Source organism: Petaurus breviceps, unplaced genomic scaffold (genome assembly GCF_028583685.1).
Source record: "Petaurus breviceps papuanus isolate PSGF00001 unplaced genomic scaffold, PetGlider_PUasm1.0 90825, whole genome shotgun sequence".
Classification (NCBI taxonomy): Eukaryota; Metazoa; Chordata; class Mammalia; order Diprotodontia; family Petauridae; genus Petaurus; species Petaurus breviceps.
In genome coordinates, this window is record NW_027187353.1 from 3,253,707 (window position 1) to 3,276,548 (window position 22,842).

At 41.2% G+C, this 22,842-nt stretch overlaps 1 protein-coding gene across 5 annotated transcripts in view; it reads left to right on the forward strand.

Annotated features, from left to right (window-relative positions):
* MAN2C1 (mannosidase alpha class 2C member 1) overlaps window positions 1-22,842 on the forward strand; it is a 47,303-nt gene that overhangs the window by 4,286 nt on the left and 20,175 nt on the right. The window contains exons 2-6 of one of the 5 annotated variants that reach the window (XM_069071123.1): window positions 1,616-1,741; window positions 9,207-9,330; window positions 10,287-10,357; window positions 12,689-12,866; window positions 13,522-13,711. In XM_069071123.1, coding sequence (XP_068927224.1) covers window positions 1,616-1,741; window positions 9,207-9,330; window positions 10,287-10,357; window positions 12,689-12,866; window positions 13,522-13,711 — 689 coding nt within the window. Of the gene's footprint in view, window positions 1-1,615; window positions 1,746-9,206; window positions 9,331-10,267; window positions 10,452-12,688; window positions 12,867-13,521; window positions 13,712-22,842 lie in introns of those variants that run through there. The other 4 variants (XM_069071126.1, XM_069071125.1, XM_069071128.1 and 1 more) reach the window with 4 other exon arrangements.

Sequence of the window (22,842 nt, forward strand, 5' to 3'; positions counted from 1 at the left end):
AAAGGAAGGCTTTGGAGGGAGTTTGCTGTTCTACCCTTCAGCCCTTGAGGCAGAGAGGAGAGGCAACTGAGGGAGCAGAGAAGGTTCTGAGTATCAAAAACTGAGTCAGTCTGTGTAGGGATGAGATTTCAGGGAAAACTAAGCAGAGGCACTTGATGGATAATGGAAAATTACCTGAAAAAGGTACATTTTCAGTGTGGGCATTTACACCTTAGAAATCAGCAAACGCAACAAATCAGGGCTTGAGTTACTGTTTTGTTGATTGTCTAGACTTAAGAAAGTGATGGAAACATTAATAATGAGGATTAAAATTAACACTGTGCTGGGTATTCATCTTCCCCTCTTCCCCAACCCCCAACAGCTGGTCACTCAGTACTTGCCAGCACTTCCCTACTTCTGGGTCATCTTATCCATCCCCTCACTTGACAAATGATCCCAGAGGTTTGATGGCTTGTCCAGGTCACACAGGTCATGAAAGGCAGTCATTGATGACAGCTCATCAGACTTGAACCCCGGTGTCCTTTACACTCCACCAGACTGCTTTCTTTGCTACCATTTTTCCTTCCTCAGTCCAAATGTGATATTAGTACTGTTGTTAATAAAGAAAAGAATTTGTCACCAAAATGGTTCCATTCTCATTTGTTGGCTTTGTAGATTCCTCTTTCCATGGTCTTGCAGTGATCTATCTTAATTTGGTCTTATGCCAACCTTTTGTCAAACTTTTTTTTCCCCAAGAATCAAAATGAGTGCCTGGCACAGAGTAGGCACTGAGTCCATGCTTATTCCCTTCCCCTTACCTCCATAACTTCTCACTTTTAAGAGATGATTCTGTTAATAACTTTCTACCATTTTTCTTTATATAGTTTTACAAATGAATTTGTATTCTAAACTAGTGTTGTCCTTGGCTTTCATGTTCTCTTCTTGGCAAGGAGATCATTAACACAAAGGAAAATGGAGGAAACTGAAGAGGTTAAGAGACTTGCCCAGGGTCATACAACTAGTCGGTGTCTGAGGTAGAATTTGAACTCAGCTCTTCCTGACTCCAAATCTAGTACTCCTTCAGCTGAATTAAATTTGATGGTACTGTCCATACTTACCTGGGACAGCATGTTGTATTGTCTGGTCTATATCTTTTTTTTTTCCTTTTGGAGGGCAATTGGGGTTAAGTAACTTGCCCAAGGTTACACGGCTAGTAATTTTGTGTGGGTGTTAAGTGTCTCAAGCCGAAACCGAACTCGGGTCCTCCCAACTCCAGGGCTGGCGCTTTACTCACTTCGCCACCTAGCCGCCCCATCTGGTCTATATTCTTAATCTTGTTAGTATGGCAGAACTTGCCAGAGGTGAGTACCCAGGGTAACTGTTATATTAGAATGAGGTATCAGAGCAGGTCTTTCATCCTAACTTTATATGTGAGGAAACAGTCTTAGAGAGGTGAAACACAGTGCTCATTTCTGCCACAGCCCCTCCTGTGCATGAATGTTTGTATGATTGTTTGGAGAGGGACTTTCCATCCACATGCCCCCATTCCCCTGCACTCTTATCAGAGCAGTAAAGAGCCCTGAATTTTATACAGGCCCACATATATGCATGCACATGTTTGTGTTTCTTTTCCCAGGCTCTATGGAGAGAGTTGCCCTGTGACGTCACTGTCTTGCTTCATGACACCAGATCACATGCCATATGAACAGGCTATTCAACAAGAATTCCACACGGTCAAAGTTGGTGATACCTTTGGACCCACGTAGGTAACATGGGATTTGGGGACCAGGCAAGGTGGAGAAAACATTTTAAAAAGTCAAAACCAAACAGTGGAGCAGACAGTAAGCCCTCCTTTCTCTGGTGAGGATGAAGAAGGATTGAGAAAAAATGGGAGAATTTTAAAAGGTTCATTTTACATCTGATTATTCATTGGTTAGAACATAGATCATAGAATGGTAGATTTAGATCCAAGATGGAGTTAGAGACCATCTAATTCACTTTTGTTTTTTATACTCCTCGTCTACAACAGCGCCTTGCACATAGCAGGTGTTTGTTTAATTGAAGTGAATTTTACTGGTGAGGAAACAAGGCCAGAGAAGGAGAAGTGATTTGCACTAGGTCACATGGATGGTTGAGCTGGTGTCCAGATTCTCGTTAGAGAATTAAAATTAGAACCTATGACTGTAAAGGATCCATTTAGTCCATCAAGTTAAGCATCTTACCTGATGCATGAATCCCATCTAAAGTTTCTTTTGCGCACTCCCTTACAAATGAGCTCATTTCAGTATTAAGCAGTTCTAATTGTTAGGAAGTTTTCCCTTATATCTAACTGAAATGTGTCTCCCTGTCACTTCTCCTGATTGTTCCTAGTTCAGCCATCTAGAGGCACCCAGAACATGTCTAACCCCACTACCCTATGAGAACCTTTCCAATATTTGGAGACAGCAATCTTCTCCAGGTTAAACATCATTGAGTCCTTCAAACATGTCTGACATGGTTTTGAATCTTCTCCCTGCCTTGACTCATGGCAGCTTGTCAATTCCTTCCTAAATTTGGGACACCCAGAACCGGGCAGATATGCTTAGCAGCCGAATATTGGGAAATGACCACTTTTCTTGTTCTCCTTGCTCTTTGCATCCCACTCATATGTTCAGTGGGTTGCCCACATTCGACATAATTGCAGTTTATTTTTTGAGCCTCAATATATAGAACTTTATATTTGTTCTTTTTAAAAAATAGGTTTGCTGTATTTTGCTTACATTTCTCCTTTACCCTTCCCATAAGCCATTTCTTATAACAGATTTTTTTTTAAATGAGGAAGAAGAGAAAAAAAATTTCAGCAAAACCATTCTGTAGGGGTGGCTAGGTGGCACAGTGAATAGAGCACCGGCCCTAAAGTCAGGAGGGCCTGAGTTCAAATCTGACCTCAGATACTTAGCACAAAACTAGCTGTGTGACCTTGGGCAAGTTGCTTAACCCCAATTGCCCTCCAAAAAAAAAAAAAAGCAAAGAAAAAAAAGCCATTCTGTACATTGAAAAAATCTAATGCAATGTTCCATACCTATGGACTCCAACCTTTAGGAGTTGGGTCTGGGAAGACTTATAGCTTTTCATTGGGGTGAAACTTGTTCTTTATAATTTCACAGCGCTTATTTTCAGTTGTTTTATAGTTGTTTTTTGTAGTTACATAGTCATTGTACATGCTGCTTATATTTATTCTTGTTAAATTTCATTTTGTTGTTCTCACATTATTGTTCTAATCTGTCAGAAATCACTTTGAATTTGGATTCTCCCTTCTAGTATGTTACTGTGCAGTAGAAACACTTTCCTGTCTATCACCAGGGCCTGGTCTCTGTTCTCAAAGCAGCCTCAGTCATTTGTCAGGAAGTCTTCCCAAATACTTTGACAGATGCCTGAACTGTCAGATGGCATGCCAGTAAGAGCTCCCATTTTCTGAGTGCTTGAGATATCATACCTACCTGTGAAATGGATAGGCCAAGGATTCTGTTTTACGTGTAAAGAGAATTTAGTACTTTGTTCAAGGTCACAGGGTAAGGGACAGAATAGAATGTTAATACCAAAGACTTGTGTCTCTGTCTTAGGACTTTGTGTCTTGTTGAGGAGATAAGGCTGACAGATGTGAAACAGAGCAGAGACTGTCCCTGTCAGTTTAATCTCCTGGTGCACAGCTCTAATCACATCATTTCATCACTTAGTAACTTATAAGGGCTCCCCATTGACTTTTGGGTAAACTCCTCCAAACATCTGAGACCTCTGCAGCCTAGCTCCATGTTACTCCTAACTCTTCTGGCTTTATCCCATGTTTTGCTTTCCCATTCTCTGTGATTCAGCCGAACTGGACTGTTCACAGTTTGATGAACATGCTGCAGGCATCCCTACCATTGCTTTTGGCATTATTCTCTGTATCCAGAGTGACCTCCCTACTTCCCTACTTCTCTGCTGAAATCATATTTGTCCTTCAAGACCTTGCTCAAACCCACCTTCCCTGTGAAACCGTGTCTGCAACTGGAGGAGAGCATGTTGTTCACCTTTCTCTTAGAGAACATACCATGTTCTCTTTTCTGTGTATGCTCATCTCCTCCATTAGGAGACAGTAAGCTCCTTGAGGGCAAGGGCTTTGTTTCTTTTACTGTCCTTTACCAGATATTTGTTGAGTTGAAGACAGTAGTACAAGATTTCTTGTGCTTTGAGTCCTAGACCTTTTTTCTCAAACTGTTGTTTGAAATAGTCCGCAGAGGACTCATGTGAGGCAGCATGTGCTTTTTTTTAAAAAATTTTATTTACTTTTAGTCTACAACATTCAGTTCCACAAGTTTTTGAGTTCCAAATTTTCTCCCCTTCCCTCTCCTCCACCCTTCCCCCCGTGGTGGCATGCATTCTGATGTAGGTTCTACATATACCTTCACATTAAACATTAGTCAAGTTGAAAAGAATTATAACCAATGGGGCGGCCAGGTGGCTCAGCGAGTAAGAGCATCGGCTCCAGTGTCGGGATGACCTGGATCAAATCCGGGCTCAGATACTCAGCACCACACCCAGAAATAATAACTGGCCGTGTAACCTTGAGCAAGTTACTTAACCCCAATTGCTTTAAAAAAAAAAAAAGAATTATAACCAATGGAATGAGCAACGAGGAAGAAGAAACAAAACAAAACAAAATGAAAAATGCTTCAGTCTGCATTCAGACTCCGTAATTCTTTCTCTGGATGTAGATAGCCTTTTCCATCATGAGTCCTTTGGAGTTGTCTTATAACCTTGCCTTGCTGAGAAGAGCCCAGCTTATCAAAGTCAGTCATCACAGATACAATGTGTCTGTAATTGTGTACAATATTCTCCTGGTTCTTCTTCCCTCACTCAGCATCAGTTTATATAAGACTCTCCAGGTTATTATGAAGTGTGTCTGATCATCATTTCTTATAGCACAATAGTATTCCATTACATTCATATACCACAATTTGTTTAGCCATTCCCCAGTTGAAGGGCATCCCTTTGATTTCCAATTCTTTACCACCACAAAAAGAGATGCTATAAATATTTTTGTGCATACAGGTCCTTTTCCCATTTGTATGATTTCTTTGGGATATAGTCCTAGAAGTGGTATTGCTGGGTCAAAGGGTATGCACATTTTTATAGCCCTTTGAGCATAGTTACAAATTGCTCTCCAGAATGGTTGAGTCAGATGACAACTCCACTAACAATGCATTAGTGTTCCAGTTTTCCCACATCTTCTCCAACATTTATCATTTTCCTGTTTTGTCATGTTAGCCAATCTGACTGGTGAGATATGGTACCTCAGAGTTGTTTTGATTTGCATTTCTCTAATCAATAGCAATTTAGAATATTTTTTCATGTGACTATAGATATCTTTCATTTCTTTCTCTGAAATCTGCCTATTCATATCCTTTGACCATTTATCAATTGGGGAATGACTTGTATTCTTATAAATTTGACTCAGTTCTCTGTATATTTTAGAAATGAGGCCTTTATCAGAGACACTGGTTGTAAAAATTCTTTCCTAGTTTTCCACTTCTCTCCTAATCTTGGTTACATTGGCTTTGTTTGTGCAAAAACTTCAATTTAATGTAATCAAAATTATCCATTTTGCATTTCGTAATGCTCTTTACCTCTTGTTTGGTCATAAATTCTTCCCTTCTCCATAAATCTTACAGGTAAACTATTTCTTGCTCTCCCAGATTGCTTATAGTATCAGCTTTTATAGCTAAATTGTGAACCCATTTTGCCTTTATTTTGGAATATAGCATAAGATATTTGTCTATGCCCAGTTTCTGCCATATTCTTTTCTTTTTTTTTTAAAGCAATTAGGGTTAAGTAACTTGCTCAAGGTTACACGGCCAGTTATTATTTCTGGGTGTGGTGCTGAGTATCTGAGCCCGGATTTGATCCAGGTCATCCCGACACTGGAGCCGGTGCTCTTACTCGCTGAGCCACCTGGCCGCCCCATGCCATATTATTTTCTATTTTTACCAGCAGTTTTTGTCAGATAGTGAGTTCTTATCCCAGAAGCTAGAGTCTTTGGGTTTGTCAAACAGTAGGTTACTATAGTCATTGACTACTATATCTTGTGTACCTAATCTCTTCCACTGATCCGCCACTCTATTTCTCAGCCAGTACCAAGTGGTTTTGATGACTGCTGCTTTATAATACAGTTTAAAATCTGGCATGATTAGCATTTTTTTCTTTAATTCCCTTGATATTCTGTTCTTCCAGATGAATTTTCTTATTATTTTTTGTAGATCTATAAAATATTTTCTGGTAGTTTGGTTGGTATGGCATTACATAGGTAAATTAATTTAGGTAAAGAGTGTGTGCTTTTTTAAAAAAAATTAAAATACAGTTCAAATTGATTGGAGAATTTTTGAGACATCCCTTAAGATTGCAGTAGAGATCCAGAATCATTACATCCTTGGTTCAGGGACTTATTCTCTAAGACAGTGCTGCTGAAATGCACATTCAAAAGTCCAAGACATGCAGACTACTGAATGGAAATCATTTAAGATTCAAAACTAATGCAGATTGCTAGATTGCAGGACCTGGTGGTAGTCTAGGAAGATGTTTCTGCTGCATTGCTCCATCTCCTCAGTGTGCTGGTTACCTGAGAACATTTGAAGGACAGGGGATTCTGTCCTCTACTGTACTCAGCTCTGACTGGTACCTTTTGGATTAGGGTGGGCCTTCCAGGGCCATGGCTTCCATTTCATAGATGGGAAAAACTCTGGCCCTCCAGTGGAGAGTGACTCCCCCAAGTGACACAGTAATATACTGGAAGGTCGAATCCAAATTTGAAATGAGCTTTGATAGACTAGAACAATAGTGTGGGACCAACAAAAAAGAAATTTAACAAGAATAAATACAAATAGCATATCTAATGTATGTGTGTGTGTGTATATGTGTATATACACACACACACACACACACACACACATATATATATATATATATATACATTATGTAATGTAACTATGTAACTCTAAAGAACTATGTAACTATATGTAACCATAATGTAACTATAAAGAATGACTACAAAATGATTGAAATTAAATAATCTATGTGTATACATGATGGCCCATGGAAAGGGTGAAGGCCTTTATGGGGGTATGGGAATGAGAAACAAGGCTGGCTGCTGAACTTCACTGTTTAACTTTGTCAGCCATCTCATTAGTCCAGATCCACTCCTTTCTGTACCCTGTTACCAGACTTTCCCCTTGGATACCTGGTCCATTACTCATAGACATAGATTCCTCATCACTTCCATTGCACTCCTGCATCTGGTATTCAGGACATCCCAGTCTTCATAGACATAGATTCCTCATCACTTCCATTGAACTCCTGCATCTGGTATTCAGGACATCCCAGTCTTCATAGACATAGATTCCTCATCATTTCCATTGCACTCCTGCATCTGGTATTCAGGACGTCCCACAGTCTAGGCCTCCTGCCTTCCTTTCCAGTCTTAGCTCTTAAGCAGGCAGCTTCTTTCCTAGTAGAGTCGTATTCCTAATGACATTTAGTACAGTGCCTTGACATAGAAGGTGTCTAATAAATGCTGACTGATTATTCCTCTCCTTTTTTGAGTATGATACCGTCTCCCCTTCTTTCTCTTTAGGGCTTAGAACTGGAAAGGGCTTTAGAAATCATGCAACCCCTTCCTTTTTTGGATGAAGAAACTGAGGCCCATAGATGGGACGTAGCCAAAGTCCTAGAGACAGTAAGGAGCAGAGCCTCTGACTCTGCTGTACTCAGCTGCCAGATCACCCCATCAGAAGGCAGAGTTAACTTCAATCTCTTTTTTTTTTTCTTCCTAGGGGTGGGGGGGTGACTCTTAGATTTGGGTAGGGGAGCTGGAGCAGCTGGGGCAGGCGACCCTTCTCAGTCTGGGCTATTTTAGATGTGCATGATCAGTGTGATTATTGTCAGGGAATTAGAGCTGCCGAAGAGTTGGAGGATTCCTTTTCTCTTATCTCTGTCCCTTCAGCACAGATTTGTGTTACAGACTTAGTGATCCTATACTTCTCCTGCCTCTGGGACTGCCACAGCTGCATCTATATCACTTTTTTTTTTTTTGGATGGGGGAAGGCAGGGCAGTTGGGGTTAAGTGACTTGGCCAAGGTCACACAGCTAGTAAGTGTGTCAGCTGTCTGAGCCTGGATTTGACCTCAGGTCCTCTTGACTCCAGGGTTGGTGCTCTATTCACTGCACCACCTAGCTGCTCCTCTAGCACATTTTTAAATCCACTTCCAGAGAAGCTGCACAGTAATAACATTGGAAGCTCAGAAAATGAGCACAGACTTACTAAAGTGAACTTATTTTATAGCTGATGCTCTATCAGTCCAGTAATGACCCCAGACAGTTTGCCTGTCCAAGTCCTACCAATTGTTCAAGGATCAGGAACTGTCTCTTAAATTCCTTTTTTATACTTCATAGCATCCAACACAATCCCAGATACCACACTTATTCCCACATCAGCCTTTGTTCACACTCTTCTCTCAGATTCATCTTTCTTTCTCTTTTGTTTGGCTACGCTCCTTTGTCAGTCTGATGAGGTTCATGGACCTCTTCTTGGAGTCTTGTTTTCAAATGCATGTGTGTGCGTGTGTGTGTGCGCGCATGTGTGTGTGTATTACAAAGGAAAGCAAAAGTTAGTGAAAATAAAGATGTCACTTTTTTCCTTCCCCTGAACTCTCACTGTGCCTTCATTTCCCACTGCTCCCTCTCCCAATCTTTAGCCCTCCAAGGCCCACCTCAAGTCTTAGCTCCCTCAAGAAGCCTTCTAGGGCTACTTCAGCTAAACTCGTCAAACAGGATCTGGTCCTTGTCTTCCTCATCATGTGCTCCACACTTTAGCATTTGACTGTTTTCTAGTTGTTTTTTGTGTAAATCTTCTCTACTTATCAACTCTAGAAAGAGAACTGTCTTTGCCTTTTTTTATTTTTCCTTCACGGTACCCAGCACAGCCCTAGAATGCACTCAGTAAATCCTTAGTGATCATGCTGACCTGATATGGTAAACTCCTTGAGAGTGAAGTCTACTGGCTTTTCCTCTATGCTCTGTAGCCTTGGTTTCATTGTGCCTGGAAGAGAGGCAGGCTTCTAGTAACAGTATAATTGAAATTAACTTTCTGTTTCCCAAGCCAAAGTTCCTTGGCCCTGTGCTCTCTTACCCTGGCCTCCCCTTTGTGTCTCTTATAGATGGTGGACCTGCTGGTTCCGAGTGGAGCTGTCTATCCCCAAAACTTGGTTGAATCATGAAATTCACTTTCTCTGGGAGAGTGATGGAGAAGGCCTGTTGTGGAGGAATGGGGAACCAGTCCAGGTGAGACAGCAGATGTTAATCCTTCCTAGGCTTGTTTCCACAACTGAATACTCCAAAGGACAGTTTAAAGCTCCTGTCTCCAAAGAACACGGGGACTGGGAGGCCCAAAAGGCTTGCCAGTCCCCTCCCTGATGGGGAGTGAGTGATCTGAATTTCTTTTGCCCTGTGGTTCTTATGAGTCTGGAATGCGGTCACTTTTTAGATGCCATTGCTCAAACTGGCCCTCCCCAGACTGGGAAGTCAGGAAACTCAGTGACCTCAGTGCTGGGACATGGGGCGGCTCAGAGCTGTGGGTTCTGTTCCCAGGCCTGCCTCTGACTGGCTAGAAGTTATAGACCAGCTTTCCTTCTCTAGTCTCATGGCCTCGACTCCTCAGGGGAATAATGACTACAGACAATTTTGTGTTATCTCGATCAGTTAACATAGTTCTTGGCCTTTGCTTTTTCAGAAGTCTCAAAGCTGCTCCTAAAGAGTTATCCCATTTGATTCTCATAACCTTCCCATGAGATACATAGGCCTGAGAGTAATTTTCTCATTTTATGGGTAGAAAAACTAGCACCCAACAGTTAAGAGACTTGCCGGGTCTCACAGAAAACCAGTAACAGATTTGGGACTAGAGTTCAACTCTCAAAATCCATGGGACAGGGTTCCTCCTGTCACACCGCCCTTTAGAAAGGCCAGCTGGCTTCCTCCTGATAAACTTTGACTTTTAAAGAAATGGAATTTTGCTGCTCAAGGGGAAGGTTAAGTAGCTAAGGAGACTGTGCACGGGTACCTTGTTAGCCACAGTCCCTGATCCCTGAGAACTGTTGGTCTACAGCTGGAGAAAAGGTGTCTGGAATGCCCCCGTGGGGCCTAGGTGACGAAAGGACTCCCACCCATCTGGGCCCTGCCCCATCATCTGCCTGAGCTGGCAGCCGAGGGGACTCAGGACCAGATCTCTCCTCCCCACTCAGGGTTTGACCAAATTGGGTGAGAAGACCAGCTACATCCTGACTGACCAGATGAAGGAAGGAGATCCCTGGAGGCGAGTGCGAATCCCTTGGAGGGAGGGAGGGAGTGCCTGAGGGATCAGCCCACAAAAGCAGCAGAGCTGATGGAATTGGGCTTTGGCATTGCAGGTAGGAATGGAATACCAGCTAGTTGAAGTTATAAAACCACGTGGGCACAAATGAACATACACGCAGCCATCTGCATGCACAACAATACCAACCAAATTAAAATGTCTTTGGAAATCTTAGGTGATCTAACCTTTGCCCCCTACCTACAAAATAAAATTCAGATTGCTTTGCTGGACATGCAAGGCCCTCTGTGGCTTTGCTCCAGTCAGTGTTTCCATGCTTATTTCATACTGCTCATCTTCAGCTACTCTGCACTGCTAGACTAGACAACTAGCTATTCACCAAATCTGTGCCACCATTTCCCACCACTTTACATGTGTACACATCACCCCTTGAGCCTGAGTTGAACACTTTCCCCATCTGTCTGACTCTCCAAACAGTTTCCTTCCAAGTACCACCTCTTCAACAGGGCCTCCCTGATTTCCATAGCTGCAAGTGCTTGCTACAGTATCTCAGGCCTCTCTGGCCTCCTCTATGTTTCTTCTTGTTCTCACTTTCAGTATTCCTATAGGTTTTAGTCCCCTGCTAGATTGCAGATTCACTGGGGCAGAGGCCAGGAGCATCGAAGGCTCTTCACAAATAGCTGTTGAATTACATTTGGAATACCATGTGGAAGCCACACACAGCCATCCCTTTAGTCAGTTAGACGATGAACAAGCACCTATTAAATACCTGTTTTGGTCCAGACATCTGGATGATCATTAACTTGGATAACTGAGAAATGGACTAGAGTTTTAGACAGATGTATAGAACATATCACTCCCTGTGCTGATGTCCACAGTAAGGAAGAATGACGAGAAAACTCACTAATTATGCCTCTGCACATTTCTGTTCTCAAGGCCACCTATTTGTTTAAGCAGTGCCATCAGTTTTGGTCACATGAAAATATTTGAACCTTGATTCCTCGTCTAAAACACGAAACTAATGAAACCCAAACATATTTGTGAAATACTGACTAGCTTACTAGAATATAAGCTCCTTGGGGGTAAAGAGCAAGTCTTATCTAAATGATCTATTTGTCTTAGCATCTAGCATAGTGTATTTTACATGGTAGGTCTCTGCTGCATTGAATTAAAATACAGAAAAGGTCTAGGGTTTTTTGGAGGGAGGTTGAGCAGTGATTTAAGTAACCACTTCAGTGGATACCTCAGACTTCAGTGGAACTGTGACTTCATTCCTGTGTGCTCTTTCTACAGGTAGATGGTTCACAATTTATCCAGGCCAGCTCATGTGTTTGACTCCTGTCCATGTCCTCCCATAAATCTTCCATAAAGAATCTACCCAACTTCTAGAATTTTGCTTCCTTTCCTTTAACATTCTCTAGCTTCTTGTGCCAAACTTGGACTTTCTCTTCATCAACCCTCCCTCTCATTATGTGACTGACTTCCTTCCTTTTCTGGTCATGTAATCTTGGATGATATCTTTTATGCCAATTTCTATGCCCATCATTTTTGGTAATATGCTACTTTCACCCACCATTTCCTTTTAGGTCCCCAGTAGTGTAAACTCTTCAGAAATTGTTCTGTTCTATGATTTGCTGCTGTCTAACATCACCAGAAAAAAGTTGGTGTTTAAAAAGAGGGGGTTTTATGGCAAATTACTAGTTTGGGGTAATTGGCAATACTGTGCAGTTTCTTAAGTGCAATTTTAACCCCCTTTCTTTGGCTTTGGACTTCCCCAGTGCTCTACCCATTCATAGGGCCTGACCAAAAGAGATACATGGATATACTTTCAGCAGGGCACAGTACAGGAGTTTGCTTATTTTTCTCCCCTACTGGAGTTTCAGTAGCTAGTGGTCAGTTTTTAGCCTTAAAATCTCTTAATTAGGTCTATATCTGTGATTTCATTGGTTTAGGAACTCCTGATGAGGAAAACTTCTCTACCAGTAAAGATCAGCCACTCCTTATATTTTTTGATTTGTAATCAGAGAATTGCCCAAGAGGTTGAGCAGCTTGTCTTGGATCATACAGATTTTTCTGACTTGGAAGCCGATCATCTCCATTCTGCCTCATGGCTTTAAAGAAAACATTTGTAACAGCAAGATAATACTTGTATATAACAATAGTGATTTGATGTTGGAGCTGTTTTATTTCCCTTTGCTCTGACTTATTAGGTATCCCTGGGGGTGAGAGAAAGCAGTTGGATGATTTCCCTTTTATCTTCAGGGTCCTGGGTCCCATCCTGTGCTTTTCCCCCTGAATTACTTTTTACAGTTCTGACAATTTCTCCTCCTGCAGCCTGACACTGTATATAGAAACTGCCTGCAATGGGGTCTTTGGGGCTGGAAAAGGCAGCATGATTGCACCACCTGACAGTGAGAAGAGATTCAGTGTGACCCGGGCTGAGATGGCAGTGTACCACCAGAATGTTCACGAACTGATGATGGATATGGAAATCCTCCTGGGCATGGCCAAGGTAGCTAAAAGCCCCTATGTCACTTCTTTTTCCATCATTAAACAAAGAGATCCTGAGCACTGCTGTGTGTCCACCCTTGTTACAGGAGAAAATGAGGCTGAGAGAATAACGCTGGGCCAAACTCTAATTTAGGTTACATGTTTGTAGAGTTCAGAGAAGGGAGAGTTAAGTGTGGGCCAGAATAGTTGTTGAAGGCTTCCCAGAAGAGCTTGGATAGGCAGAGAAGAATGAAGGGAATGGGAGAAGAAGAGTGAGGAGGAGGAGCACAATGGGTTGGGATTAAATCAGGCAAGGGGAACATCCTGAGCAAAGGTGGCGAGACAGATGAGCATGGTGTGTGCTCGGTGTATGGAAATCCAAACAGGCTGGAAACAGGAGGCATGTTTGGGGGAGCAGTGGGCCCTGAGGCTAGAGTCACATTGAAATGGCTTTGAATGCCAGAGTGAGGAGCAGACAATTTCAGTTTTGAATAGGGGAATGACAACAATGAAAGCTATTTTTTAAAAGATGTTTCTATTGGAGAACAAGGAAGATAAGGAAGAAAATGTTTTGTCTGTAGACAGATCTTCTAAGGAGGCCAGACCCTCCAGAAAGCTTTCTCTGCTATGTTGTATAAGCCTTATGTGTCCCTCTTCTGCCCTCCTGCCCCAACTAGTGCCTTGGGGAGGGCAGCCAGCGGAGCTTCCAGGCCCTTTACACAGTCAACCAGATGGTGAACGTGTGTGAACCAACTGAACCTGGTACCTTTTCGACAGCCCGTTCCCTGGCATCGGGTATCTTCCGCCAGCGCAATGGGGACAGCCAGCACACTATCCATGCCATAGGGCACTGCCACATTGACTCAGGTATGATGGGGACTGGGCAGGGTGAGGAAGGTCTATGTGCAGAGGAAGAACTCTTGTGAGCACTAGTGGAGCGGGGTGGAAATGGGGAGGGAGAGACAAGGCCAGAATAAAGAAGCTGGACTGGGAGTCTGGAAACCAGGGCCCTAGAACCAGCTCTACCACTTAGTCCAGATGTGACCTGGTCACATTACTTTACCTCCCTGAAATGTCATTTCCTCATCTTCCAAATGAGGGGGTAAAACCAGGTGATTCCTAGGGTCCCTTCCATCCCTAACATCCTCTGTTCTATTTTCTGAAGTTCTTTCCAACTCTAAAATTCTGTGATTTTGAGATCTCTTCCACATTTACATTTATATTTTGTGTTCTAGAAGTCCCTTCCAAATCTAATAATCTGTGATTCTTTGAACTCTATTTAGTCCTGCCCTAAGGTGTGTATGTGCTGGAACCATCTCTAAGGGTCTTTAGAGAGATTGTTAAATTTTTACTGTGAGCATTTTTGCCTCAGAAATCAGAAAATGCTACAAAGCAGGGCTTGATTTATTGTTTCGTTGATTATCTAGCCTTAAGAAGTGTTAATAATGCAAATTAAAGTTAATAATATATGCATACCTGTTTATCACCTCTCTTCTCTGCCTCCCCAAACTCTAATCATTTATCAGTCTACTTCTATATTGCTATATAAACTTGAGCTTTATGTACTTGAACTCAGCAGGAATGCAGGAGAAAGCTCAGGGAACAGTCATCACCAACCTAGGGGCCTGGTAACTAGAAACTAACAACAACAAAAATAGTAATAACAACTTGCATTTTTATAGTGCTTCAAAGTTTGCAGCCTTCCAGTATCCCTGCCTGTATCAAAAGAAGTGTCTAGTGAGATTGGTTATGGGGCATGTTCATTTTGGGTTGCTGCATTATTTCTTTAAGGATACTAAATGTCAGTTAATATTTTGGAAAAGCCTTATTAGCCAGTATTTATATTGAGTGCTTCCAATGGATCAGTAAGGGTGGGTTAAAAGGAGTAGAAGTGATGGTTCCCGACCTTGGGAAACAGAATGCAAAGTGTTTGATTCATCCATCCATTCAATGTCCCCCGAGCCTGTTATATGTAAGGCTTCTTGGTGATTCAAAGATGAATGAAAACTTATCACATCTGTCCTAAAAACTGTGTTCCCCAAATACAGGAATGGCATCTTTGACTTCTATCCACATGGAGCTTAGTCTATAATTGAATACTAATTGTACAGCTCAGAAAAAGGGCAGCATAGGATGTCAGAGCAGGTAACAGGTGCTGGAAAGCTGAGTTTGTGAAGTCCTCGTGCTGTGAAGGCCCTGAGCTGAGGAGCTAAAGGGGACACACAGAGAACAGGATAGCTTAGGTTTGGGAAGGAGCGAGTCTGAAGACTTTGGGGTTAGAATGAGTGAGCAAGATGTGTGCAGGAGAGGGTGAGAGCTGCCTGACTGCCAGGGAGAGTGTGCTGCCAGCCAGAGAAGGGAAGGGGACCCAGTCACACCATGGAGGGCATTAGAAACAGCCCAGTTTAACAACAAACCCCAGTGCCTTGAAGGAACAATACTGTTTCTGCTGCAGACCTGTGACCTCCTTGCTGTCAGTCAGCCCTGCCTCACAAGGGCACTGCTTTCTCCTTCTGTGGGACTTGTCTGTGTCTAGAGCCCAGCTTCCATCGAGCATGCTGTCATTTAGGTTGTCATTGTGTGGGCACCAGTGGGGGCGGAGCCTCCCTCTCTGGTGTTTTGCCATTTCTCTGTGGCAATTCTTTTTTGGTGATATGTTGTAGCCTGTCCATGCTTACCACCTGTTTCTCCACTGGGCTTTCTAAAAGTGAGAAATTTGATTTTTATTTATGAGCAAGAATAATTATGCACTTTCTTTTTTTAAAAATCTACCATGAAATGTAATTAAATAATAGGATGTTAATCCGTCAGTCAGCAAACAGTTATTAGGCATGTTCTATGTGACAGGCAGTGTGCTAGATTTCTGAGCATACACAGACAGAAGTAAAATAGACTCTGCCTGAAAGGAGCTTACATTCTATCCAAGAAAATGATGTATGCATATATAGATAGATGCATAATCAATACAAAATAAATAAAAGGTAGTTTAGGGAGGCATGGACGCCAGTATATTGGGGGGATTAGGAAAGGCTTCATGTAGAAAGTCATGTTTGTGTCAAAGAAAACAATCCAAGCTATCAACAGCATATAAAAAATGCTCCAAGTCACTAATAATTAGAGAAATTCAGATTAAAACAGCTCTGAGTTTCTACTTCACACCCATCTGATTGTCAAAGGTGACAAAAAAAGGAAAATGACAGTTGTTTGAGGGGCTATATAGGCACCCTCATGGATAGTAGAGTCATGAATTTTTCTGTCCATTCTGAAAAGCGGTGTGCAACTGTATTCAGAAAGTCATTAAATTGGGCATACCGTTTGACCCAGTTATACTGCCACTAGCTTTTATCTCAAAGAGATCAAACAAGAAAAATATTTATAGCATCTCTTTTTTTTTTAATGTATTTATTTTCAGTTCCAGGTTCTTTCCCTCCCTTGACCCCTCCCTCATTAAGAACGCAAGAAAAAAAAACATATGAAGTCATGCAAAACATATTTCTTCATTAGCGATATTCCCCCTCACCCCCCTAAAAAACCTCCAAGAAATAGAAATCTGCACTCTTAAGTCCATCAGTTCTTTATCTGGAGGTAGAGAGTATTTCATATTATGAATCCTTTGGCATTGTGGTAGTTTGTTGTATCGATCAGAGTTACTGAATTGTTCACAGTTGATTATCTTTACCATATTGCTCTTACTCTGTAGATTGTTTTCCTGGTTCTGCTCCCTTCACTTTGTGTCAGTTCATATTAGTCTTTCCATAAAAGTTTTTCTGAAACCATCCCCTTCATCATTTCATATAGCACAATAATATTTTATCACAACCATAACCACAACTTTGTTTAGCTATCTCCCAGTTAATGGGCATCCCTGTCATCACACAGAGAGCTGCTATAAATATTTTTTTTCATATGGGTCCTTTTCCTTTGATCTCCTTAGGGTATAGATCTAGTAGTGGTATTGCTAGGTTAAAGGGTGTGCACAGTTTTGTAGTCTTTTGGGCATAGTTCCAAATTGTTCTCCAGAATGGCGCAGGACAAGTTCACAGTTCTACCAACGGTGCATTGATTTCATCTTCTGAAAACTTCCTATTCGTATCCTCTGACCATTTGTCTATTGGGAAATGGCCCCTATTTTTATAAATTTGGCTCACTTCTCTATATATTTGAGAAATAGGGTCTTTATCAGAGAAACTCACTAAAAAATCCCCCTCTTCTTTCCCCCGGTTTTCCACCCTTCTGCTTTGGCTACATTCGTTTTATTTGTGCAAAACCTTTTTCATTCTTTGTAATCAAAATTTTCCATTTTGCCTTTTATGAACCTCTCCATCTCTTATTTGGTCATGAACTTTTCCCCTACCTAGATTTGACAGGTAATTTTTTTCCATGATCCTCTAATTTTCTGCTGATATCACTCTTTATGTCTAAGTCGTGCCCATTTTGAGCTTATCTTGGTATGTGATGTGAGATGATGGTCTGTGTATAATTTCTGCCAGACTGCTTTCTAGTTTTCCCTGCCGTTTTTGTTAAACGGTGACTTCTTGCTCCAATGATTGGGATCTTTGGGTTTATCACATGCTGGGCTGCTATGTTCATTTACTTCTGTAAGCATCTCTTTTTGTAGTTTTAAGAACAGAAAGCTGAGAGTAGGGTCCATCCATTGGAGAATGGCCGAACAAATTATAGTATATGAATGTAATGTAAAAGGAATGTTATTACCCTATAAAAAAATGACCAGGGGATGGTTTTAGAGAGATCTGGGAGGACATGTATGAATTGATGCAGAATAAATTGAGCAGAACAATTTATATATTAACAGCAACACTGTGACAATTTATACAGTAACGACAAGCTGTGTGGTGCAGTGGACAGAGTGCTAGACCTGAAGGCAGGAAGACTTCTAAGTTCAAATCCTGCCTCAGACACTAGCTATGTGACCTTGGGCAAGTCACTTAACCTCTGTTTGCCTCAGTTTCCTCAGTTGTAAAATGGGGGTAATAATAGCATCTACCTCCCAGGCTTGTTATGAGGATCAAATGAGACAATATTTGTAAAGCCCTTGGAACAATTCCTGGCACATAGTAGGTGCTTGATAAATGCTATCTATGATGAAGATGATGATGATGATGATGATGATTCCAGAGGACTGATGTAGACATAAGCCACCCTGCCCTGACAAAGAGGCTGTGGACAGTAGGTATAGGGGATGGCCAGGGCAAAAACACAGGAGATGGAATGCAGTGGGTGAAAACAGAGTCTAGTCTAGCTGTACAGTGAATGTAGGGTCAGGGAGCAAGGTAAGAGGAGACCAGGTCCTAAAGAGTTTTAAAAGAGAAGCAGAAGAACTTGTATCTTGTCTGAATGGCCATAGGAAGCTACTGGAGTTTACTGAGTAGTTGAGTGATGTGGTCAGATCTGAGTTTAGGGAGATCCTGTTGGAAACTGTGTGGTAGACAGATGGGAGTGGGAAGAGACTTATGGCGGGTGAAGGAGCCAGTGAGGAGGCTGTCGCAGCAGTCCAGGAAGCGAGAAAGGGACCATGTTCAAATGTCCTGGAGCCCTAAATGGAGAGGCTGAGGGAGCGTGAAGACTGAGGACGGTGCTGAGCAGGGAAGCGGCGACACATGCCATGATCTGGGCAGTTCTCATTTGGGATTCCTCAATGGAGTGTCCACACTTCTAAAAAATCATGATTTTTAAGGAATCCAATGATTTGTTGTTTTTTTTTTTTTTGTAAATTTTAGTTTCCTTTAAACTTTAATAAAAATGAGAAAATGAAAAAAAATTCCATGTACACAGAAGAACACAAGAGAAGATAAGGAAACCAATGTCCATTTTAAGAAAGCCTATATAATATATACTACACATTGTTTTCAAAGCTGCCCAACTTTGCTTCCTTGTAGTTTTCTTTTGTTCTCTGCTGTGCACTTGTTACTTTATTTTCCCACTTCCTTCCCCCACTCTGCCTTAAAGAAGGCTACAAATAAGCACAAATATATATACACATACATCTATTAAACATACACATATATACACAAATACACTCACACACATATATATAAGACCATAAATTCATCCCATTATTTTCATTTGACATCTGTTTCTCTGAAGGTATTTAGTATCTTCCTTCCTAAGTCCAGGTCTTCCCGTATTTTTCTAAATCAACCAGCTCATCATTTTCTACACCAGAGCAATATTCCAACCCAGTCACGTCCTGGCTGAGAGGTTGTCTAAGAAAGCTTTTCCCCCCAGTTTTCTGCATTCCGTCTATTCTTGGTTGCATAGGTTTTATTTATATAAGAAAAATAATCAAAATTATCCATTTTACATTTTAACAATGCTTTTACTTTATAATATACTTTAAGTTCTGATACTACAGAATCTGCTTCCTTTTCATTTTTTTCCTCTGGTTTCTTTGAAGTTCATGACCTTTTGTTCTTCCAAATGATCTTTGCTATTTATCTTTTTCTAACTCATATAATTTTTTAGTAACTTAATTGGAATGGCTTCAAATAAATAGGTTAATTAGGTAAAATTGTAGGTTTTTTTAAATTATATTAGACTTTACCCATGAACAATAAACATTATTTCAATTTCTTAGATCTGACTTTATTTGTATAGAAAGTGTTGTATGTTTATATTCGTATATTCCTGTGTCTGTTTTGGCAGGTATACTTTCAGGTATTTTATGCTGTCTAGTTATTTTAAATGGTTTAAAACAATTTTGAATAATATTGCTGACAGTGTAGTTTCCCTATTTTTTTTCTTTAGATTAAGTCTGTTTTAGCCTTAACTTTGTATGAGATCATGATTTCTATTCTTGCTTTTTTACATAATAAATTCTATTCCAATCCTTTATTTTATCTTTTTATGTAGCTCTTATTTTTATTGTGTTTCCTGAAAGCAACATATTGTTTAATTCAAATATTTAATCTGCTATCCATTTCTGTTTCATGGATAAATTCATCCCATTCACACTCAAAACTATGATAACTTGTGTATTTTTCTCCTTCCTGTTTTTTTCCTCACTATCCTTCTCATTTATTTATTTATCTTCTTTATTTATCTTCTCCCTCCTCACTCCTCTACTTCTTCCTGCTACCTTGCCCTCCTATTCTTTAACCTACTCATTCTTCTAAGAATCTCTCCCTTATTCCCTCCCACCTCCCTATCCTCTTGCCCTCTTATTTCTTTCTGAATTTAGACTTTTATACCTTTCTAGGTATATACATTGTTCCCTCTTTAACCCATTCTTTTTTTTTTTTTTAGCTTTTTGGAGGGGGGAAGGCAGGGCAGTTGGGGCTAAGTGATTTGCCCAAGGTCACATGGCTAGTAAGTGTTAAGTGTCAGGTCCTCCTGACTCCAGGGCCAGTACTCTATTCACTGCACCACCTAGCCGCCCTCTCTTTAACCCATTCTTGATGAGAATAACATTCCAGCACTATTCACCTTTTTCCCCAATAGCTTCTTTTGTATCACTTTTTCCTTTTATACCTTATTTGTTTGAGGTAATTACTTCTTTTTATGTGCCCGCTTTGGTTTACTCAATTTTTTAGCTTTAGTTCCTGTACTGAGTCTTTGTGGCAGGGCCAGGCTCTCCCCTGTGCTTTGCTTTTCCGTGGGGTGGTCACACCCTAGGTTTCTGTGTAGACCTCCACCTGGGTTAGGTTGTGCTGGATCTCTGAGGTTCAGAAAGCTGCATCTTCAGGGTCTGACATGATATCTCCAGACTGAGTGGTCATGACCTTTGGAAGCCCAGTTGTGTAGAACACTACCCCGTAGCACTGTGCTGGTCTCTGCCATTGCCAGACCTTCCTAGGTCTCCCTTCGGAGTTCTCCATGCTGACTGCATCTAGGCACAGAATCATACTGCTTCTCTCTCTCTAGCCCATCTTCTCTGCAGCTTGTCCCCTTAGACTAGAGCACCCTGGGCTGCTGGCTCTCTTTCCAGTGGTCTGGGGATTCTGGCTTGCTTTTTAGTTAGTTTAGTTCTAGGGTGAAAAGTCATTGCATTTCACTGCAATATGATGCATTGAGAAAGTACCGTGTTTCCCCGATAATAAGACCTATCCCGAAAATAAGCCCTCCCCTTACTGTGTAAGATTCCTCTAAAATAAGCCCTCCCCCGAAAATAAGCCCTATTGAGATTGCTACTGTAGTGAAGGTGATCCCCTGCGCTACACGCTACATTACGGTACCCTCTGTATGCACCGTGCCCCCCCACCGTGAAACGCACGCCGCGCTCCGAGCTGCATCCAATCAGAGCTGCAGCAGTGAGCGCGTCATCCTGTTCTTCCCCAGTGATTTGCTTATTGAATAAAGGTACATTTTTTTGTTCACATTTACCTGTTTATTAAAATTGCTATCAATGTTCATTAAAATAAGCCCTCCCCTGAAAATAAGCCCTCTGGTGTTTTTCTGTCCAAAAATTTTAATAAGACAGTGTCTTATTATCGGGGAAACACGGTAGTTTCTCATGGTGTTTTTTTTCGTATGATTGTTTTATCTGGTATAAATGTCAGGTTTTTGTTGGGGGTAGATATATGGGAACTGGACACTGCCTTCTGGCAGAATCAGGCAACCTAGAAGTTGCCTCTTTGGACACTTTTGAGTTGGGTGACCCTGGGCAACCTCACTAGCCTGTCTCAGCCTTAGTTTCTTTAGCTGTAAAACGGACTTCATAATACCATCTACTTCCCAGATTTGTTGTGAAGATCAAATAAAGAATGATCAAATATAAATATATAAACATGTTTGTTTATAATTTATTATTATTATTTTTGCTTTAAGAAGTCAGAAGTGTGATTGTACACAGATAGCTGATTTGGAAATGATTTCCACATCTGTATCCAGTCATTTCCTGTTCACATATAATCAGATTGTCTTTTTTTTTTTTACCTCTCTCCACATAGAGCTGTATATTGTAAGCCTTCTTTGTAGTCTACCAGTCTTTTGTCTCTCTTTTGTTATTCATAAACCATGTTTCCTAATATGCTTTCCCACCATTCTTCCCTGTGCCTGCCTTTGCACTAAAGTCAGTGAATATCACAGTATACCTTGATTTAATTTAGAGGGTCTTGTTGAGTTCTTCATAAACGTTCTCTGTCTAATTCTCTACTATAGATGTCGTATAAACTGCAGTCAGTTTCATGGTGGTTTTTTTACAGATACATAACATGAGCTGTTATGATACAAGATGGCAGTGTTCCATGAAGTAATGCTTCTTGTTGCCTTTGGTTGCACCATAAAACCAACTCTCCCAGCTCCTTTGTTTGCCTCTCCAAAGAGAGCCTGTGAACTATCCTTCCGTTTAGCTGCGATTTCCTTTTCTTCAGATTTCATGTCAAGGTCAATATGGATTAATTCCAACATCAAAGTTAATATTTATTTATAGCTCTGTGATTCTTAGTACTTTCTTCCCCCCTTTTGGCTTTTTTGCCACGTTCACTGCAGAGGGCCATTTTGTATTTCTCTTTGTTTCGTGGATAACTATTTGTAGAGTCAATGCAATATTCACAGCACCCACGGTCACTATAAATATATGTGCATAGTGCTCAATCACAAAATAAAATGTAACAGATTCTCCATGTAGAAGACAGAAGCAAAACATTTATTCAGATACCAGAAAACCAAATCCCAGCACCAGGAAACCAAATCTGTCATAGCAACATAGAAGTTAATTCACCACAACGTAGCAGAGAGCCACACCATCCTTCAGCCTTTCCACAAACCAACATTTGACTGGTATTTACTCACAAGCCTGTCTGTCTCCCGTGGAAACAAACTCTTCTCCCAACCATCTAGCAGGCTCTAACTCCCAGCTTCCTGTGGGCTCTGTTCCACCCTTCAGCAAATTCCTCCCACCACAGTCTCCATGTGACCACATTTAGCCTATTGGGGGCAGAGTATATTTTCAAATAAGGGAAGGTCCTCAAATTCCCTTAGGCTTATTAAGGGGCAGGGAAGATCTTCAAATTCCCATACCATTACACCATTGTCAAAGA